The sequence below is a fragment of the Zootermopsis nevadensis genome, unplaced genomic scaffold, assembly GCF_977971745.1.
Source record: "Zootermopsis nevadensis isolate Lab colony 2312 unplaced genomic scaffold, Znev_1.0 Znev_ptg000001l, whole genome shotgun sequence".
NCBI classification, from domain to species: Eukaryota; Metazoa; Arthropoda; class Insecta; order Blattodea; family Termopsidae; genus Zootermopsis; species Zootermopsis nevadensis.
In genome coordinates this window covers 86,058-109,045 of record NW_028259133.1, presented here as the reverse complement: position 1 = coordinate 109,045, position 22,988 = coordinate 86,058, and the positions used below count along the sequence as shown (strand labels likewise).

The window sequence follows — 22,988 nt, the reverse complement described above, 5'->3', positions numbered from 1 at the left end:
TGTAACACAGTGGGAGTTTAGCATTGTAGAAGTACCCTTACTCTGATGCGGAAGATGCTATGTAGAGCCATGATGTATGTGGAATTTTTAATTATGAATCTGGTTATGAAATGTTGCCAATATGCTCCATTTCATAAATGTGAATGAAGTGCAACATGTATGTTGATAAAAAACATTTACTAAGAGGGTGTGTAAAGAAGCTTTAGAAGGACAAATAAGAATATGATGCAGGGAAATGTGGTTCTTTGACAAGCCAGTAAAATTATTTAGATGAACAAATTTAAAAACAAACTCTAGAGTTTGAATACAAATGGAATAAGTATCAAAAAGTGGAGCATTAGCGTTGTTCGGGTGGGGAGAGAGGCATGGAATATACAGTTCAGTACCAGACATTAGTTCTGGTCACATAAAGGCCACCAGTTAACATCCTTTTCTTTATTTGAGAAATAAATTGGTAATTGGTCAATACTTCTTAGCTGGTACCTAATTTTATGTCCAGTGGGAAAAGTGTTTAAGCTTCCATGCACAAATACTCTAAAACATATTCATGGTGAAAGGCACAATGAGCAAACCATTCGGTCAACTTTATGCAAGTCACCACTGTAAGAAATTGGTGAATGTTATCTTCAACTTGTTAAAAGGATATAAAATGAAGAATAATTATATTTAATTTTCAATACAACATATTTAAGAATGCATCCAGTGTTTAAAGTGCTGTAAGATGCTATGACTTCTGAAGTATATACAGACCAACTAGATACCTTGCTTTTACACTTCATGTACCGAGTATTCATTAACATTAAGAGGTTGACTAATGAAAGGTTTATTACCAATGTGCACTATCCCATTCTCCAAAAAATAAGCACCAGTAAGAGGAAGGGCCTGCACGCAAATGCTAGCGCAAAACTATCAGCAGTAGCAGTGCAGGAAATCTGATCTTTAGTTTTTAAGAAGTGTAAATGGTTCTGTAACAGTCTGATTAAACTACAGTAAATAGCAGGCACCTGTGATTCTAGCTTTGGTCAAAACATTTCAAATACAATTTTTTTTTAACTGGACGGTATTTTTCACACAGTACAACCTCAACATACTGCTTCCCTCCTTGCATTATTAATGACAAGTACTGATCATATACATTGTTATATGCTATTAATACGTGTTACCATCAGCATTTTTTAACTACTAGTGAAAACATTAGTAAAATTGTTTTAAAAATTAATGAAACTATTCATGGATGGTTAAACAAATGTTTAAAGTTGGAAATAGAAATTCTGGCTACCTCCACAAACTTGGAAGTTCTGTGAATATCATTATCAGCATAATATTGTAGACTGTCATGTGGACTCTCATTTATCATATATATGCAAGGAGCTGTGTAACATGAATAAAGATGGAACTGAATATTTAGCTACGTTCATTACAAAATGAAAACTGCTTATTGCATTTTCTATGTCCATGTCAACGTTACTTTTCCCAGAAAAGTAGGAACTTTAGACTGGAACCTAATATTGAAGCTCAAGTCTTACTTCTGGATGCTAATGGCCAATCAAGTCTGCCAAGGACATGAAACCATTTAAAAAAAATAAATGCAGACTGAATTTGTGAAACCCTACATGTTTATTTTAACATGTACTCTGTATTCATTGAATGTAGGGTTATGATACCTTTTGTAGGCAAGGCAACCTTATGGAAATAAGATGGCTGTCTTCTAGGTTGTGTTGTTGTGTAGTCTGGTAAAAGTTTATGAACATTTCAGAGGTCCTTGCTACCTCCATCAATGCCCTGATGATGGCAGCAAGGTCTTCTGAAATGTTGAAAACTTTTACTAGATTACATGGCACACAACCCACAAGACAGCCATGTTTATACTCGCCACTGAGAACCTCAAATCCTACCTAACCTCAAAGAAGTACTACATGTTCAACAAGATCTCCTGTATGGTATTCCTAATTACCAGTTCTTTTTGTTTCACAATTGTCATACCAACTTTCACAAAGAAAGAAACATGTTGCAATTAATATTGTTATAAACCATCTTTGAACAAAAGAACATTTATATGTGGGAATCAGTTATAAGTAGTTATGTGAGGGGGAAAAGGGGTTATTTCTGTTAATTTATCAAACATGGCATGATTGAATACATGTATTGGCTGTGCATCATTGCTTGCTTACACATGGTCTATTTGGCTGTCACAGTAGCATGATGCTACCATTAAACCATCCAACAATTGAAATCCATACAATGAAGGTTAACATAAGCTGTATCTTTAGCTATTTTTTAAAGAACATTCTTTTAGTGTATATTAAGGCCTGAATAACAACAGTGAGGGAAACTTGTATCAAGCTTCCAATGCTTAAGTTGAAGGGCAAAACTGTGCACAAGGATGGACTCCTTTGAGTAACAGAGGAAATCATATGGGATTACCCTGCAAGTTCAGGTGAAAAAAAGAAAAACTTCTTGATGGATGTATTAGAAGATTTGTGAATTGCATACAAAAATCAGACCACTTAACAGATTAAGATTCCAAACATGTGAATGTGGAATCAATTTCCTGTAAGCTGGTCTAAAAATCTTATTGCAGTGGTATCAAAATGAGTACATGAAGATTCAAAACCTATTTTACTATCACAGGAACTGTGAAAGGAATGTTCAGAGGTTTGTAATCAGGAAAGCACCAACACAGGTAGTTGAACTATTAATTTTGACTCAATACAAGTGCTTTTCCTTGTTTAAACTTATTCAAAATTGTCTTTTATCTTTAAATTAATTGAGACTTGATTATTATGAAAACTGTTCTATTTTTAAATAGAACACTTGAAGCTGTACTGTAGTTAATATTGACAATCTGAACACATGTTCACATACTGTGTGTATAAAAGAAAAGGGTGTAACAGAGGTATTAGTGCAACAGAAGTATAATTTTAATTTTATGATCAGTATCAAAATAAATTAAGGTACAAAATTAAGTTGGACAAACAAATGTACACACATATGCATGTGCACATGTGCGCTCACACACACATACACACGTTAACTAAATAAAACATTTTTCATAAACATTTGTATCACACAAAATGCATTGCCAAGAATCGTGAGACCTTCATCATGTCCGTACTGTCATATGTGTCATCCGTGTACATGTATGTATATTCAACCCATCTCTTTTGTACAACCCAATGAACAAAATATTCTTAATAAAACCTTCTATTAGAAACCACACTGGTCACTGAACAAGTCAGTATAAAAGATTACACTGAAAATAAATATAAACACCCAGAAAAAAATAAAGTAAACTGAAAATATAGCAGATTCACCATAATGCTTCTTAAATTTGGCAACATTAAAATTATTCAAAATTTTCTTACAGTAGCCATGCCTCCTTCATTAATAACTACTGAGTGATGAAGGAAGTGACTTGTAATTAGGTAAAACACTGCAAAAGAAAAGATGGGAACTGAATATATAAGAGATTCATTATAATGCTTCTTAAATTTGGTAACATTAAAATTATTCAAAATTTACTTACAACAGCCACACCTCCTTCATTAATAACTACTGAGTGATGAAGGCAGTGAACTTTTGTAATCAGTTAAATAATACTGAACAGCAGAGAAAGTTTCAAAACATCTTTCCTCAAATAATTTCAATCTAACACTGAAAATGGTATAGAGGTACCTACCTAATAAATAAACAAAAATGGACCAAATTGCTTTGTCCATAGTAGGAACTTTTAAACATCTTGTGAGAATGGAAATTATTTTAAGTCTTATTTTCTCTCTCATCTTATGAGAAATTGAACTAAGAATCTTACTAATTAATATTTAACAAAGACAAAATCTGTGTTATGAAAGCAAGGATACTTCCTGTATCCATTTCTTCTCTTCTGACCATGGTTTTATCAAAGACTAGAATATTAAAGCATTAATAGAAATTCTTTGATAAAATGATTTCTGCACTCCATTGCAACACACCGCACTGTTTCCTCAGTTGTTGCATATTCTACCAGCAGAAAGAGAACTGAAGCCTTGCATAGTTGCAGATGACTTTGAGTTGCGCATTAGAGGTTTGTGCGACTGCATAGAGTCCAGCGCGTGCTGCCACTGCCAGCATTTACGACAGAAGTAGCGGAAACAGACCATCTCACGGCAGAAGTAAGGCCCCTGCTGCAGGTTGCAGGATGAGCACAGAGAATCTTCTAGGTATGGGTCCACTTGAACCTGTACGGAGGCAGGTCCACTTTGTAATCGCAATAAAACTGCCAGTGGCAGTGACTGTTAGCTAAGTTCCATAGCTGTGTGTCACTACTGCACACGAATAACAGTGGAAAGGATTTAGAATTAAATCAGTGCTGATTAATTATTACTCTGCAAGGCACTTCACTAAAAACCATCTACACATCAAGAAACCGAGTTTTAAGAAATAAAGATGAACATCTGCATTGTTAATATCTAGTATCTTACAACTAATATTCTTCTTAAGAATATGAACAGATGAGGTCTGGCATTAAAATAAAATCATTGCAACAAAATATCATAATGAAGTTCAACATACCTTCTTTAAACATTCTTCAACACAGAATACAGGACTAATAAAAATTAGCAAAATATTTTGCCTTTCCATCCGATTTCTAAGAGCCTAAAGATTAAAACATACAAAACATAATTTTGCCTGTTGTTTTGCGTGTGTGTGAAACATGGCCTCTCACTCTCAGGAACATGGATTGCAGGTGTTTGAGAATAGGGTGTTGAGGAGGATATTTGGGACTAGGGGAGAAGACGATGGGGCCTGGAGAGAACTGCATAATAATGAGCTTAAAAATTTGTACTCCTACCCCCAGTATTGTCAGGGTGATTAAGTCGAGAAGAATGAGATGGTTGGGGGCAAGTGATATGCACTGGGTATTGGTCAGGAAGCCTGAAGGGAAGAGACCTAGACACAGATGGGAGGATGTCAGGCAGGATATATGAGAGATAGGAGTTGAAGGGGACTGAATTTTGTTGGTCCAGGACAGGGACAGTGATGAACCTTTGGGTTAACTAAGGCAGCTAGTTTGTTTAGTTAGTATAAAATACAGAGAGCATGACTTCCTGTACTGCAGAAGAAGGAAGAATGGACCAGACAAAAATATAAAGAGCAGGCATGTACAAGCAATGGAAATCAACATGATGAACACTTACGTATGCCACAAACTACAAATACAGCATAAAAAACAGCAACATTTATTTCTAAATTATAGTAAGGCTCTCCTATGCCCATTACGATACTGTACCTTTTTTGTGAACTTGCTAGTCTTAATCTCGATAAAGGCAGCTGCCACAGCACGCATGTAGCTTCGTGGGTTGTTGAATGTGACACGACCAGAGCCAATCGGGTATTTGTGCTTGTCTGTGTCGATGCCTGCAAAAACACACATTTATGAAGCAATTTCCCTCAAAAGTTAAAGCAATGAAGGTACTTCCTGCTTGAAGCAACCAATTCATTCACCTTTCAAAAAGCAATCTTAAATAAGGGGATCCTAATGTGTAATCTGCTGTAATAATATTATTTCAGTTATTTTCACCACTTCATGTTTTAGTCAACACCAAACATTTTCAAGTGGTACAAAAAGGTTATTTTTATTAAACTGTAGTTGACATCATATAGTATGGTTAAAATATATAGAAAAAATAATCATATTACACATTTTGTAAAAAGTGATCGCTATCAATGCAGGTATTGTGCAAATCAAGCTAATAGTGATAAAAATTGTCGGATGTTATGATATATTCATGTAGTTAATATGGAATCCCAAATGGGGATGCTCCTTTTCATTAGCCAGGCCTTCATTTTCACTTGATTGGAGTTCGATGTAGGCAGTCTGTCTCTCTGAATCTCATGTTTTAGATGCATTGTCAATAATTAGTACCAGAATGGGTATCAAATTTGGTATGAACCGAGTTTCTAACCGATGTTCACAACTGCTGTTGCACATTTCATCGAGAGACTGAATGAAACCTACTCTTCCTCATGCAGGTACAATAATCAGTCTTTTACAGTAGAAATGGATATGGGCAAAAACTATGTCACATTTTTCAGTTAGTTCTCTCATTTGTCCGTGTACTTTTCCACCTAAAACCGAGATCCTGCGAGATTTTTCTCAATTCAATCAACTTCCTTTAAATCTGATGGCATATTTCACATTCAAAACTAGAATGGTGAAGTTTGGGGCAGTACCCTCTTGATTACAGAAACTGTGTATGGGGTGCCATATCACACATCTGTCAAAATCAATTTCAGGCACTCTTTCCAACAATGTTTTGGGACTCAAAGGGTTAAGTGCAATTCTGGGAAAGTAAAATGCTTAAGCCTTTATATGTATATATTAAATAAATTAGCATTACCAGATGAGAAGTTATCAGAACAAGGAACCATCAAGGTAGTGATGAAAAAATATAAAATTTACCTACAGAATTTGGAGTGCACTTTTACAATGTAAAAGACCTCGATGCTACCTATTCTCTCATGAGCACATCTCTGGGATTATGCAGTAGGTTATCCTTTTCTTACCTTCACACAGAGTGTACCATTTGAAACTTGACCCAACAACTATAACATGCTGCAGTACAAAAACAAAATCAGAAGCAGGTCCTTAAAATGGTACCCTAAAATGACCAGGCAGGAAGCACGAACTCATGCAAACTTCTGCTGCCATGGGCCTTTCATATTCACCTGCGTACAGAACTCCATCAAACAAATCATTCATGATTTTGGCAAGCCCCTCTGCATTCAACATTCCGTGTAATGCACCTACAAACACAGTCTTCTTTGCATCCAACTTCTGTGATGATGATTTTATATAGTTACTGTCACTAAGGACCCATGGGATCACTTGCACCTGAAACAAACAGTGCGTCATAAAATATTATCCTGACGTTTTCAAACAAGCCACATGAAATAGTTCAATTTGGTAGAGATCAACATTACCTCTTTAGACTTCATCTTCCTTGAAGAGATTCTGTAGTACCAGTTGCCACCACTAGTGACATCATGCGTACAGGCCTGAAGAAGTGCCTTCACCTGTATGAGAACACATTTCAGCTTACTACGTCATTTAAACTTTGGAATATTATCTGGATGAAAGGGCAATTTTAATTTCGTCTTAGTGTGCATCTTAAAAAGACGCCATTACACGGAGTAGAGACGTGGCTCAGGCACTAAGAGACGAAAGTAAACAAGCAGAAGAGGAATGGTGGGGGCAACGAAGAGGGACAGAGTCAGAAAGACACACATTAGGGGAGAGCTCAAGAAAAAAAAGGAAATACAAAACCAAATAGAGAGATGGTTTGGAAATGTTAAAAGAATGGATAACAAAAAGATTTTTGGAAATAAAGATGAATGGAAGAAGACCCACAATAAGACAAAATATACAGTGAAGAGACTAAGTTAAGAGAAATGTAGAGAAGGCAAGAATGGAGGAAGGTAGATGAAATGCAAGTATGGGCAGACAGAGAGCAGCTACGCAGAAGTCGACTCACGGACGCGGAAATGACTTATGGAGGAAGAAAAATTAGAAACAAATTGCAAAGTGAACCATGGCAGTTATGTTGTTCTGTGTACTGTAATAGATTATTCCAAAGAAAACAGACACCGTGCTACGTGTAGTACATAAGTTCCGTATCAAAATTCGGAGTTATTACATAACATGACACGTAACATGTTGGTAAGGTGTGAGAACATGAGTCGTGCCATTTTCAACAAATTAACATTTATCATAATATTTTCATCTCACAAAGGTTTTCTGTCTTTATACACGATAAATGGGTACCGTATACAATGGATGGATTTATTTGTAGCATTACCACTACTTTACGCGAACCCTTTGCCTAACTCATGCGAGATCTTTACGGCAGTCTGAATTGTATATATGTATTGTATTATCATGACTTATTTCACATCCTGTCGTCGTCTGACTAACTTCTGGATCCGTGAAATGTAATAAACGTACATGTACAGTAAATCTGTAAAATGATGGCTATTAGAAGCATTCCATGCATGTGACTGAATAAAACCTCCTGTATTCTCCTTACAAAGCTATAGAGCAAATTTTTCTAGCTAAACAACATAACAGAACTATTTGATTGCAGATACTGTAATTATCTTACCTGTTTCTCAGATTCAAAGATTATATAAACATAACCTTTGGGCTGAGAAGCTGCTTGGTCCTTCCCAGGCCATTCCACTCGAATCAACCCAAACTTCCTGAATGCCGTCACAAGCATTGACTCAGTGATATCCCATGGAACACCACCTAGGAATATCTGTCACAACAGAATGAGAACATATTCGGTACTTAAATTCTCAATAATTTTCACGTTACAACACTAATTCCTGATGACAAAATGGTATAACAGATCAACATGTGAGGGCTTGTCAGCTGGAAATGCTGCACTGACACTTGATTTTCCAGCAGACAACAGAGTAGATGGAAATAGAACCAATGTCCAAAATTAGGTTATCAAAATAATACAACAGAATAATAGTATATGATGAAGTCCAACAGAATGATCAGAATGAACACTCTTCCGTTAATTTTTCATCCACCATATAAAATCGAACAAAATGTTCTGTATGTTTATGAATAAAACACAAAACAACAACAAAAGTGGCAAAAAGAATTGGGAACATAAACAATATAAGTCCAACAGTTAACTCCATGTTCTGTGCACATCACACCACTTTAAGTGGGGAAGCTGCAGATGAAGCAATGATGGAAGATTGTAATCCAAATTACAAAGATCAATTAAAATCAATTTTCAAGTGAAGCAGCATGTAAGCCACCACGGAGATCGTCGTCTTGTGCATAATATAAGACACTAACGGTAGCTTTAAGCTTAACGATACACACAATATTTAAGAACAAACAATATTGGAAATGATGTTCAATCAGTGTAGTAATCTTACGTGTGTATTGACAGGAAGTCAGTCACGGCAATACAAATAACTATTAACATGTTTTAGTGATGCTTCTCTGTATGTAGTTGTACGTTCTAAAAATCTTCATTAGTAATTTTTAACACACTAGAGCAACGCGCTCCTTTCGGAGCGATTTCTCTAATCTGATATTTTACTTCTTTACGTCGCTGTTCAGAGGCCAACTGTTCTTGTTTCTAACACATCATGTAATTACGCACCTTGCAAGAGTAAGATACGTTCTTCTGTGTCCGAGGAGGCAGATTACCACTCCAGGAACATGTAGCTTCGTACAGAGCTAGAACAAGAAACACTTTTGTTTCAGTTCCACAAGAGCACGCTACCCTACAAAAGACATTTCCTACAGACACACATTTTTTTCATGGAACCTCTTCAGCACTGCTGCAGCCTGGGAAATACCATCACACGGGCAGTCAAATTGGAAGACTGTCTATCCAAGGCACATGCTAAGAACAAGAAATCCTAAAGAAATATGTGAAAAATATTTTCAGACCTCAATTGAACTGAACAAAATATTGTTACTTTTGGCAGGATAACGCAGCCATAGCAAAACGACACAGAAAGAACTGAATGTTTTGCCTTGCAGTAAAAGAAGTTTAAACTCACAGGCAGTAGAACAATAGTTTTTCTCTCCCATCTATTACAGTCTGCCTTCTTTTCTAATCCAGTGACTGGTATCTTTTATGGCTAATACAAAATAATTTTCAATTTTACTTTTAATTTTCTATGCATCCGTCCTCATTTACTGCAAATATATTGAAGTACAGTACGCCTATAAGACTAACAGCTGTCCAGCTGGTCCAGAAACTCTCCAGTTATGGACCCTGGAAGTTTGACAGTGTTCACAAGAGGTCACCGGTACATGTTACTGTGTTTACAGGAGACTAAGGAAATTTGGAACCATCGTTTTCTGTCCTATGAATCCAAACCTCATCACCACACTCTTCATTGTGAGCTTTCAGTTTGTGTCAACCTGAAACACTAATAACTGAATTACTAGATTCGCTGTGCTTACTTCTTGTGACTTCTTCTGTAGTCCATCTATAACAGAACAGAATGAAATAAGACTTACACGCTGCGTTCCTGTGGAACTGTGCAGCTCTCTCCAGAGAATTTGTATTGGGTATGGGAGAAGGCAGTCCACCTGTAGGTGACAGTGGTAACCACGGTTTGTCTTGGTTAGGAGAACTTGTGGGGAAGATCCAGGGTTTCTCCAGTCCGAGGGTCGACGTACTGGGCTGCAATGGATACTGCAGCAGTGACGAGAGAGTGGCCTGCAGGGACTGCTGCTGTTGCTGCTGCTGCTGCTGGAAGTAGCGTAGTGTGGAGTGCTGCAATGGCCTCATGGCTTGTTGGAGAGCGTGCCTATTCACAGTATCCTGCTCAGGACTCCCCAACTGGAAACTTGAGAGAGGACTAGTAGATTGCGTTAAACTTAGGCAGTTCTGAAACAAGAAAGTCTTTATCATGTTCTTGCTGATCATGGAGACTGCGACCAGAACACCAACAATCGCAGTACTCTTGGTCCCTGCGACTGTTGATTCTCAACCACGCACAACCATTACAATTCAACCTTTGAAGTACGAGGCTCTTAAATCCCTGTGTCCCCTGCTGGCCTCATTTAAAATCACAGTTACGCCACACTGTGTGTTTCGATACAACAATTATCTTTATTAAGAACCAACATGCAACAACGAAATAAATTACACATTGTTCAGAGGAGTTTACGTTACCACTTGGAACCATTCCTCAAGCCGTCATCCACAAAATTGTTTCTATCTGAAAGGAATATTACACATATTTATGTTTTCTGCTATCTTTAGATTCATATTTTGAAAAAAAAAGTATGATATTATTAATGTACTTATTTACCTTAAAATGTTAATGCATCATGTAAAAGTTTCTTTTCCCCTCAGATAAACAGCGGAATTGTTTATTCCTGCTACACAAACATACGAAGGTTAAGTTGAACCAACAAAGTTAATATCTGAAGCTGCCATGGTTCATGTCTCCTAGCAGCTGACATCATCAGATGATTAAATAGCTGATGAACATATGTTTTAGAGAGGGATGTACCAACAATCTCGGCATGAGCTGCATACATACCATGAGGTCAGAGATATTGCCATCAATACTGCTCACACCACTTGTTTCTGAGTCAGCAGGTGAATTGGAGCGAGATCCACCTGCAGCGCACTTCAATAGCAGAGCCTGCTCCAGGGTCGGGCTGCTGCAGTCACTGCAGAAACAAAATCTCGATATTCAACAGAACTGAAACCCCGTTGATTATCATCGCTCACTCATCATTTCCAGACGGAGAAACACGGAAGACCTACGGCTTTAGTGGTAACGAGAGTTCACACTGTGATTTCAGATACAATCCAATCAACAGAAATGGTGTAATGGGGGACTTCAAATTGGCTGACTACATGTCAAGTTTCGTTTGGTTCTGAATGCACACAGCTCAACTCTGTAAAGATATTTGTGAACCATCTCATTTCCTCCAGGTGAAACAATAAGCCAAAAACCATGATTTTGAAAATGACAATCTATACAACATTTCTGAAACAGGGAATTAACACAGCTTCATATCCCCAGTATTTTTTTTCATCTCCACTATCTTAAGTGATATTAACAATACATATTAATATGTTATAATGTTATGTATTCCACTGACATGTTTTAATCACAGTAAATTAGTAAGAATATTTAATTTTCTGAAGAAAAAAAAAGGCCTACACGTTATTCTGCCATGTATAATTTACTTTTCATGCTTTTGAAGAGGATAACAAAAGGTGTCAATTAATAAGCACATAATTTGTTGTTCTATACGCGCAATTTCCACTCGTACAGAAACCCACTACTGCACGGTTGTCAAACTTTATGAATGCTTCACAGCATTGCCATGTTTTCAATATTTAACATACAGAAGGATGTACAATCATGATCTTCATCCATATCAAATTTCACATACCTAAGAGCTATATCATACGTCTTTAATTACTGTTGTCAACTTGAGAATTAAACACACGTAATTCAAGACAAAAAGTTACGTGCGAAATTCAAAGCTTTATTTCAAATTGCAAAGACTCTGAGTCATACAAATCTTGTTGTTAATGTTATATGTAGATAATACAAATTTATAATTTGACAACGCAGTGCAAATTAGCATGTGGGTTGGGATGCTAAACTTGTGAGCAGATGGTCATAGGATTAAATCCCATTACAGTAAAAATATTACTGCTCGCAAGTGTAAATACATTACAGTGTTTTACCACTGACATTATTATTATTATTGCTGTTACACTCGAAGTGAAATAAAAGTTTCTGCACTGACACCAGATTGTCTTGCAGTTTACACACACAGAACTTAAAAACTGCGGCATATTTTTCAGATTTCAATTACCTTGCATAATTTGAATGCCCTATTCTCGCTGCCACTTCTCACTTTTATACATCTGCCACATTGATGTAGAAAATTAGAAACTTTAAGGTTGCACCAAGCATAAATTAGAATGGGACGCACTTAATATGGAGAACCTCATGAGCATTCTTTGAAAAGGGAAAAATATTAAAAATTATGTTAATAAATGTTAATTTCTTACAAAATCAGTCACTATGCAACGTTCAGGGTCCTGCACTGTGTGGTGCTAGTGTAAGAAGCGAGTGCAACCACCAAGCTGCTCTCGATGGTATGGAATAATGAAGTGAGAATGTACAAAGTTTCATTTAAATTTATACACTGGTTAAATTATGGGACACCCACGTACGCAGACCCATATTATAGGCTATAATATTCCCCTATTCAAGAAAAAATAATTAAAATGGGTACAACAGGTCAAAATTCTAAAATCTATTTTCATTCTGAGCCACGTAACCATCAAATCTCAAAATGTCATTAGTCACACTAACTACTCGTTTCTTAATTCTGTTACAATACATTCATATTTTTTGTATATGCCAGTTGAACGCTGCAATGTGTATCATCCTCTCAAAGTAGCTTTTTCTTAGAATCCGGTCCACTCATATGCAGAGTTAATAGCAGAAAATACCTGTAGGGTGGGGATCCACGAAATGTTCGTCCATAGCAAGGTGGCGGTGACGTCTGTTGAAGAGGCGAGTCCATGTTGCGATGAAGCACTCTCAAGGGCATTGACATCTCATGCCTTGGCTCCTCATACTGTACAAATTTATTAAATATATTTAATATAAACAGCAAAGATGTATTAAACTAGATTTAATTTAAAAGAATAAGGAGTCCCAGAATTCTTACAAAATGAACTTGTAGTTAATAAAGATTTTATAATCAGCACAGACTAAAGGAGGAAAAGAGTGTACACGAAGCTGGAGCGAATTTTTCCAAATGAATTGTTCATCATTTTTTACATTGCACCAACCTTCATATTCATTTACTAAAATCCTTTGTTGCTGCACAGTAACAAACGTTTTTAATTATACATTATATCAAAAAGGTGTTTTCAATGAAGATGTTGCAGACCCGAATGGGGCTGTAATTTTGTGTGATGTTCGTATGATAAGCCATTTTTGGGGACAATTATGAAGTCCAGGTTGGGCTTCACGTAACTAAGGTTTATATCGCGTTGAAATGGATCAAGACTACGGTCACCTGCAACTTTCCGGACATATTTCTAAAAGTAAATTTAAAAAAAAAATCTACTGTACAGTTCTGGAACCTCAACATGGAGAATGAGAGGCATATGACCTCCCCCATTCTCCTTTCATTTTCTGTACTTCATTCATAAGAAAAATGTACACAAATTCCTGACGACTTCAAACTTTCGTACCCACTACAAATAACTTTTGAGCATCGCATGACAAATTTAAATCTGATGCTTTGAAAATCTTCAATAAACTTTGGAAGTTACTGAACACAAAAAATATTTTAAATCAATGAGATGACCTGTTACTCACTTGGATTAACTTGAAATTTTGTAAAAAAAGAATTACTTCTAAGCCTGCAATTTCAAAGACCAGTCTTATCTTGTAAGGCAAGAAATTAAACATTAATTAGCTCTCATGCAACTGCAACACTTAAACACACGATTCAAACACCTATTTACATCAATTTGTACAACAGAAAACTTATCAGTTATTCTGCACATCAAAACATTTGACTGAGAAGTTCGAAGGATTTGCAGTCTGTAAAGAAAGTTTGGAAAGCTTAAATATTCTAATTACAAGACATTTATTTACAGAACAATAGGGTATTTTATTGTGTAACACGGCATTCACTGTGGTACGCAATAAATCTCACTTGCCTGGTAACTGCGAAGAAATGGGTTACTGGGGCTTGTTGTGGGTGATCCATAATGACTGCTACCTCCTAAGGGGCTTGTGTTACCCAGTAATGGTCCTCGTGGTAGGTTCAGACCTAGTAGCTCCGAGATAGACATCATTGACTCACCTACAAAATAAGAAAATCTACCAGTGATAACAAAGCTTCTTGGCTTCCAGTATAAGCTTTCTTTGCCAGAATGTATTTGCGTATCTGCCAGCATCAGAGTACTGCAGTTCTTTTAAATCTGCACTGCAAACATCTGTTACCAGAAAAAATTTCCGTTGTGTGAAATGGAATAAATAAGAAATTACTAAGAACAAAGCGTAAGTTAAAAGTGGCCAATGATACATAAATTTGTTTGTGTCTTTTAAGGGTCCCTTACAAACTCTTATAAAGTAAAATATCATGATAAGGCAGATAATAAATGAGGCATTTTTAATATAATATAGGACGATTTTATACAAACGAATTACAAGGGAAATCTTGTGATGGCAAGAATGGAACAGTTGTTAAAACTGGACTGAAATGAAGTCAAATTAAGTCTACCTTAACAGGAAAATGGGACATTTGCATGAAGCAAAACAATAAAGATTAACAAAGTACCGATGGTCTACTTCACATTATTCCTCTCCATAGGGATTATTGTAACAATTTGTTTTTAAAATGACACGAGAGCACAATTCTGAAACTCAGTCCTTGGTGCACATTCGTTATTCAATAATGAGTGTGCGCTTGCGCATACACGTGCGTTTGTTCTTGTGAATGCATGCATAACGGGCACAGGTGTAAGTGATGTTCTATACTTGGAATAGCAGTCACGTAACTTCAATGCAAGATCTCAATGCTAACCTAAAAATTTTTTACAGACATGAAAAAAGTTGCTTTGGTGTGTTAACTCTGACATATAAACTTCGACATCATTCAAGTTTCGATTGATGTAACCTTGAACTGAATGCAACAAAACCCTAATACAGACTGTAAAGAAAATTAAATTAAAATTGAGCACTGACTTTCTAGAGACGTTGACAGTAGCTCAGCTAGTCCAGAAATGCCCCCACCAGCAATACAGTCCCAACTGACATCCATCTTAACACTACGTTCTTTTGTCTGTGTCTCCTGAGTGAGTGATCCCTTCTTCTCAGGCTTGCCAATAAGAATTTTGTATGCATTATTCGTGCGTGCTACTTGTCTCGCCCGCCCAGTCTCATCCTCCATGATTCTGTAATATATGACGATCAGGCCAATTCACGAAGCTCTTCATATTGCAAGATGTAAAGCTTTTGTAAACCCAAAACTGATGTAATACTAACCAATACAATTAAACTAATAATTACTGAAGTTGTTGATTATATTTATTTATTTCTACATCAAATCAAATTACCTTTATAAGAAATACGAAACCTAACCTAACAGCAAGAGTCGAAGTCGAAATTCACGGCGATCTGCTTCAATTCCGTTCCGTTCGCAAGATTTTTGCCGCGCTGTTAAGACAAGGCCAGCATATTTTGCTATCAGCTGTGACCGAGTGCTTTTATCTGACCCTTGCACAACTTCAGGTGCTGACTCTGACTTCGAATCGAGTATTTCCGTGACTGCTAAAAGGAAACAAGGCGCGAAACTTCCCGGAGCGCCGTATTCACTGCTGCTTGAAACATGTCTGCAGGATTGTTGGCGATAGTCTCTTATGCAAGCGATACTGGATCCTCGTCAAACTTATGAGAGGCAAACGGAGTACAGTCCGCATCAAATCAGTACGCTTATGTAACTCACTTTAATTGGAATCCAGAAATGTTTGCCAAAATAATTGTTACCATCGTGCAATAAATCAACGCGAAAGATGCTTTACTTAAGCAGTTCAGTTTATGTCGCATGTTCGCACCTGAAATTTTCTTCGGAGCCGAGTGCGTGAATGCGGTTGCAAAACAAATCCACATTCCACAATCAGCCGTGGTGTTAACATTGATTGCTCTCTCAACACAGAACCTTGGCTTTTGTCTAAAACAAAACCGAGACCCACGTACGGAAACTCTCCTAAAATATGGCCGTTCACCAAATTCGAAAAGCAACTCCGTACTTTTCTTTCGCATTCAGTAATAAACCAAGCGACTGCCTTTGCCAAAGATGGACGCGATGCGTCCAGGACTGACACTGTCGCGAACATGGATGGTTCAGGGGACACCGGCCTGCTGCCGTCGGTGTTGCAAACGGCTTTAAAATGGATTTACAAATTGTTACGCCATTTATTTGTTGTCTGTTTAACAGCGCTTCCAGTATCTAGAATGCAGTGTCGGATGAGAGGGCGGCAGGATGTGGAAGGAAGTGGTCGTGGCCTAATTTAAGGCTATTACAACCAGTCTCCAGGCAGAGGTTTGAAGTCGGGACCTTTTCAACTAGTAACAGGGTGGTAACACTAGTCAGCGATGTTCGTTGATCTAGTCGTAGGAAGGAGGATAATATTAAAGTGGATCTTAAAAATCGAATGGGTGTGGATTCGACAGGGGCCAGTGACGTTCTTGTAAAGACGAGACATTTCTTGACTGGCTGAGAGGCTGTAAATCTGTGAAGAATGAATGTCATCTGTTGAGTTACTGACGAACGCCGTCCTCAAAATCTAATGCATTACAAAAGAGCCAGTTAATAATGAATTAGTAACAAAGGAACAGAAAAGCGCATTTGTTCCTTCCGACACTGTACTCTTACTATACGCATTGCAGTCCGATAAAATTGCTAAACAATGTTTGTTGGCAACACTGCAGAAATGCTGGAGCCATTATCATTATTCTTGCACATGCTAAACTTAATGCGTCCCGCCCCGTCCACGTATGCAGCCAATACGTACGAAGGGACGATTGATTGCCCTCGTCTCAGAAGCAAAGTCTTTTCAGGACAGGACGCCCTGGTTAACAATGCAAAAGAGTCGCTCCTTCTGCTAGCAACAGGAAGGTCGAGCTTTAACAATGCGAACAGCAACAGAGCAGAATCCCCGAGAACCCAACAGTCGTCAAGCCGGTCGAGAAACTCTCCGTCTTCTATGGAAGCCACACACGACCCCTATTTCTTCCGATTTACGTCTACGACACCAAAAATAGTCTCATATTAGCCCTCAGACCTACAATGGCGTTTACATCCACGTAAATAAATATTAAAGGGTCTAATGATTCATGGAACGGCTTGAAAATTACGCACGAGTAACGATAATGAATAAAAGAAACTACGCTTGTGAGTAAAACGTAGAAATATAGCAATAATAATAGTGATCACGCAAATTTCCTATAAATTTAACAGCCATCTCAAAAACCGAGAGGCCAGAGAGTGTAAGGTCATAAGTGACAATGTTTACGTAAATTCATCGGCCGTCTGCCTCGCTCTTTTGTAAATCCGCGTTCCCAAAACAGGTTCTGAATTAAACTGCCCCAACGCGAGAAAGGCAGAAAACGATTCGAAACAGCTGTGTCCAGCAACTACATCGAAAACATCCCGACAGTGGACCGTCGAGGGGCACTTCGCCCTGGGCTTCCCGTGCCAAGTTTCAATAAACGCACTGCGTCAGTGAGAGAGAGCGAGAGTGACCAGAGAGGTTGGGGGGGGGGGGGGGTTCCCCGTCAAGTGAAAGAGGAGCTCCTTATTCGTGGTGCGGAATGAACACAGTCTTCGTTTTATAAAATGTTTGTAGAATGAGCACTCAACGAGAAACAATTCTTGCGACAGAAACCGCCTTTGTCGAAAAAAACAGTGCGGAATGAACCAAGATCCCGCTTTTAACGACCCTCGATTAGGACCAGTTCTTGGGCTGCATCTGGGACCCGGTGGCGTTGCCCGTTTCGTGCGTCGTAGCCAAAAAGTCCCATTGCTAGACCTAGTTTCGAATACACTGAGCGCCACGCCATGAATTATATTTGTTACCCATCCTACTGTCTTTGTTTCTTAGATTGCCAAGTTCCCGCCATCCGACTACTACAGAAACCGCTTAGCATCGGTTTGAAAATTTCCCTTCCGTCTTCTCGCGACGAATCACTCCCTGACGATGACGCGACGAAGCAGTCACCTGAAGACAGTGGCCCTTCGCCCTCCGGTATCGCTGGGACTCACCGAGACAGCGCCACGCAGCTTCCCAAGTTCAGAGGAGATTAATTGAACGCCAAAATTCGTTCGACGGCGTACGTTCGCTACGTCATCAGTCGCAAAGCAAAAGCCTCGGTGCGGTCACTAGGCGTCTGGTGCATGGCGGAGGGGGAGGGGGAGGCGGCCGGCCCGGCGCCCCTGGGAGAAGACGAACGTCGAGTTGGCGCGTCAGTAACACGCCGGCAGGCGTCGCTGGGCCTACTGAATCTCGTCGTCACTATAAGGCGACTGAACACGGGCCACTTAATATTTGCTATTTAACAACCGCGAGGCGCCGTCCTGTAGAGTCTTAAAAAACTTGGTAAGAACTTAATTTCTCAAGCATCGCGACATTCTTTTTGTTTTACTTTTTGTTCCGAAGTTCATGGGCCACCGTGGTCTGCGCGCCACACATTGGGAACCACCGCGACACTAGTGCAGTGCCGCTTAAAATACCCCATTCATTGCTTATTTTCTAAATCCATTTGATTAAATGAATTAATTTCCGTGATGCCACTGATGAAGACCTCTTGAGGTCGAAACGCGTGTGGCAAAAGCGTCGTCTTTATAGCGTCAATAGTCGTTTGTTTGCTTATTTTATACGACATTAGGATGATCAATACCACGTGCATTCAAACTACATTAAAGGTTTTCGGAATTCGGTTTTTCGAGGTCACGCACACAGAAAGTGTTGTAATACCCTGAAGATAGCGGAGGCAGTGTAACAGAAGAACCTAGCCACATTCGGCTGGCCTCCCACTGCAACCCAAAATTTGGTCTCCCTGCGACGCTTCGAACCGAAGTTCGTCGCGTGGTCTTGGGGCTCCTGACCACCCGTCCGAGGTTGAAAGGTCACATTTCCAGTCTCGGAAAGAAGTGGCCATCGATTTGAGAGAGGAATGTCGTTCACGCAGAAACTGGTGTTTATGAAGATGTTTCGCCTTGAATCTTCAGGTCTCTCGACAGAAGCCGACGAATTCTCAAGAACAATTTTAAGCATCATCAGAAAAGGCTGTGTATAATATTTTTCTCTCTTCGTAGAATAATAATTTCACAATCGAAATCAGTGTTTGCGAATTTAATTACTTTCTTTCCTCAGTTTACGTTCCGCAAAATTCAACAAATTTACCCGAGGAACAAAAAGTTCCAATCTGCGATTGACTTTCATACAGACGGAAAGGGCGAAGCTCTGATTAATGGATTATACTGGAAGATAAATGTCTGAGGTGTGAGGTTAGTTTTTACAATACCCAACGATGCGTATCTGATGATCAGGCAAATGATATCTATTGATAAGAGAACAAATTCCCTCCTCCGCGCTGTGTAACTACTGGCAAAGACGTGAAGGCCTTGAATTCCTTGTTGAAAAAATAAATGTCAACTCGGCACCGACATTTTACATATTTGCTACACAACGAACTAACGACATGACCACGTCATAGAAGTCGCTGTGCGGTTTTACGATGACCACAAATGCATCTCCTTTGAGTTGTCTTCACGCAGATGGTAAAATTGCTACGAATGGGCACAGGGCAACATCGGGTAGGTTTACGTTTTTTCTAGAAAGTAGGGCACAGAATTCAAGAAATTTGCAACCGAGTATTCTTGCGAAGGAAAATGTTCGACTGACCAGAACAAATTAAATTAAATCTGAATACGAGTGTTGATGAAAGTAAAAATACAATGAGACTTCTTACCGTCATCTGGGGACCCTCGTGGGAGAGACTCGCCGAGGTCCAAGGGGCTGTCGAGCACTGCATTGATGTGTTGCAGGAACTCCACGTTGTTGGGGTCTGGGCGCCCAGAAAGGGGCGCGGGATCTGAATCGGGCATCGGCACAACCACCTGCAAAAACAGCACACCACGGACTGAGGTGGTAGTGGGGCAACTCGGCCTCAGAACACCGAGGGCAAGTGGACACGTAATGCTCGTTCACAATTTAAGTTGGCATGAACGAAGTAGCAAACGCCGGCAACCACGCACACTCTTCATCTTTAATGTTCGTAAAGTTTGCACAACTTAATCTTTCTCTGTGCAGGCAGACAACACTACACTTATTACTACAATTCTACCACAACACGACGCTTAAATATAACACCGCAGTTTCCTGTTGGTAATTTCTCTCTTCTAATGTTCTCCCCTCTGCGTGTTCCACATTCACAGAAGAAGTAGCAAAGTTAGAGAACTGTTCGTTTCTAGACAGTAGACAGGAAAACAAAACAACTGAACTGCGTGGTAACAAACACTCCCCGAATTCAACCCGATTTTAATTTCTTCGTGACCCCCCCCCCCCCCTCACATTCTTGGACCTTCACAATGGAGAATTGTAGTGAAAAATTAAAAAGCAATGGTGCACAGCATAATTAGTTTCATTGGCATACCGAATACGTAAATACGTCTATACAGAAGGGTCGTTTCGGCAAAAAAGTGAAAGGAAAATTTGTAAGATCCGTATCAACAAATCGACAACAATGGTCAGCTTGCGTGCATTGTTATGTTACCTAGGAAACGTCATCTGTTTACTCGGCATTGTTGTGTTTCATTACTGCCGTCAATAATCCGCTTTCGTTATTGCGGAAAGATCTGAGCTGTGAATCGATTGTAGAAGAAGTGCGTCGTGTAGTAGATAATTTTGACATTACATTCAGCTACCTTCCTTTCATTGTTTCCATTGCTTAAATATAATTTTAATACAGAGACGTATTTACGTCAGATTCTCCGGAACCGTGGTTCCAGTGTCAATTTTTTATCCGAGTTAGAGGTTTTGTTGAAAATAAAGAATATATTACCGGTAGTTTCTCACTTACTGCTCCAGTAATTGGAGAGAAAATGTGCATGAGGTTGGTAACAATTGCTTACTACTGCTGATTTTATCACCGTTTTAATATATGGATACAACAATGGATTTTATGATGGAAAATGATATGAATATACGAATACCAAATTCAATGAGAATATTAACAGAGTCGTAGGCTTTTTTGAAAGAATTAACAATTGATGTACTGTACTCTCATTTTTCTCTAGTATCACGGATGCCAAATATCTGATCAATCTGAATCCACACTGATTGTCCCAAATAATTTCATTCACATATGGAGTGAATCTCACCAGTAGAATGTTTGAAAGAATTTTGTATGAGGTTGACAGTAGACAATTTCTTCGGTAATTACCACACTCAAGTCTTGTCTCCCTTTTTATAAATAGGAATAATTGTGGATTCCTTCCATTTTTTTGGTATCTCTTCCGACCACATCATTGCACTTCAAAATTGTGCAATGTTTTGACAGAAACGTCATTTTCACGTTACACTAGTTGTTGCTATTTAGTCTGCGTGTTAACGCATTAGGGACAATATACGATAAAGACTAAAGAAACATGTATTTGTTTTTGCGATCTCAAAAGAAGCCGTTGTCGAAATTCTTAAAGATGCTTAAAAGAGACGAAGAATAAAAAAACACCTGACTCGTATGATTACTGAATGCAACAGGTCAAATATTCCTACCAAACAATCGATTGTCGCGAGGAATGAGTAAGAGCAGCGGACTATGTCGACTCATTGCAGGTCACCTGCTACGCGAGTAATACTGTGCGAAACATTTCATTTCTACGCTCGAAATTGTTCCCATACTCCTATGACGAATATGGGACCGATAAATATTATTTACAAAACAATATTTACCAGTATGTTACAACATTACAGACGGAAGCCTTTCCAAACCAGTTATTCCAGACAGTCATTAAACAATGGCCCACTATAAATTAGCAGCTAACTCACTAATAGATGGTTCTTAGGGCGCGGTCATTTTACTTTCTGCACACCTGCATCTGTTGTCACGTGACGCATGTAACATTCCGTCAAATTAAAACGGACAAAGCATTTACGTTCAAAATTGTCTCTCACGATTTATTTACTTGCTACTTGTTTCAACGAACCACTTAAAGAACAATTAATCTTGTACCGTATCAGATTATAATTTACAAGAACGTCATACTATTATAGGTCAAACGGAACAGCTCATCATGCTTACGTATACATGTGACAATTCATGGGCAATGCAAATAAAACTCACCTACGGAGTGCACGAGGATTACTCCTGCACCTACAATCTCATATTCATTTGTCCATTCCCCTACGAAACTTTACAACCACGATTACAAAGAACTATTTTTGTAAATTCATAATCAAATAGGTTAGGTCTTTTTTATTTTAACGTACAAGTCCTTCAAAACAAACACTTGTTCGCAACAACAGACTCTTTAAGCACAATGCCAAGCAGTAAAACTGAAATATATTACTTTCATATCGCATGTTGAAAGGGTTTCAACCATGTAAACACACATTACTTACCTGTTGCAATACCGGCATCTAAAAATAAAAAAGTAATTTCATAAATTTGTAATTTTTTTAAAATGCAAGCCACTTTTAAATGATTATGAATGCATAAATATCCAGCCTGTATGCCTACAATACAGGAAACAATAATACTTTTGTTTTAGATTAAAATAAACACTGTTTCGCAATGGTTCTATTCAAGAACCCACAGACCTTAATTCCAACCCATTCAACTACCCTTCCCACTGTGGCCAGACACCAACTGCACACTCTCCGTTACTACTC

General features: G+C 38.5%; 1 protein-coding gene across 3 annotated transcripts; it reads right to left on the bottom strand.

Moving 5' to 3' along the window:
- Positions 1 to 2,451: 2,451 nt before the first annotated feature.
- On the bottom strand, positions 2,452 to 22,988 carry orb (polyadenylation element binding protein orb). 3 transcript variants are annotated; one of them, XM_022084916.2, is made up of 13 exons: positions 22,917 to 22,976; positions 22,719 to 22,736; positions 20,068 to 20,215; positions 14,250 to 14,395; positions 13,023 to 13,150; positions 11,077 to 11,209; positions 10,043 to 10,415; positions 9,171 to 9,247; positions 8,142 to 8,297; positions 6,964 to 7,056; positions 6,709 to 6,874; positions 5,270 to 5,397; positions 2,452 to 4,217 (listed from the first exon to the last, which is right to left on the bottom strand). In XM_022084916.2, the coding sequence occupies exons 2-13, from the start codon at positions 22,734 to 22,736 to the stop codon at positions 3,984 to 3,986; spliced, it is 1,800 nt and encodes a 599-aa protein (XP_021940608.1). In that variant the 5' UTR covers positions 22,917 to 22,976; the 3' UTR covers positions 2,452 to 3,983. The 3 variants fall into 3 exon arrangements, with proteins under 3 accessions (XP_021940608.1, XP_021940609.1, XP_087201350.1); XM_022084917.2 differs by lacking the exon at positions 22,719 to 22,736 and having other exon boundaries at positions 22,917 to 22,988; XM_087345224.1 differs by lacking the exons at positions 20,068 to 20,215; positions 22,719 to 22,736; positions 22,917 to 22,976 and adding an exon at positions 15,280 to 15,499.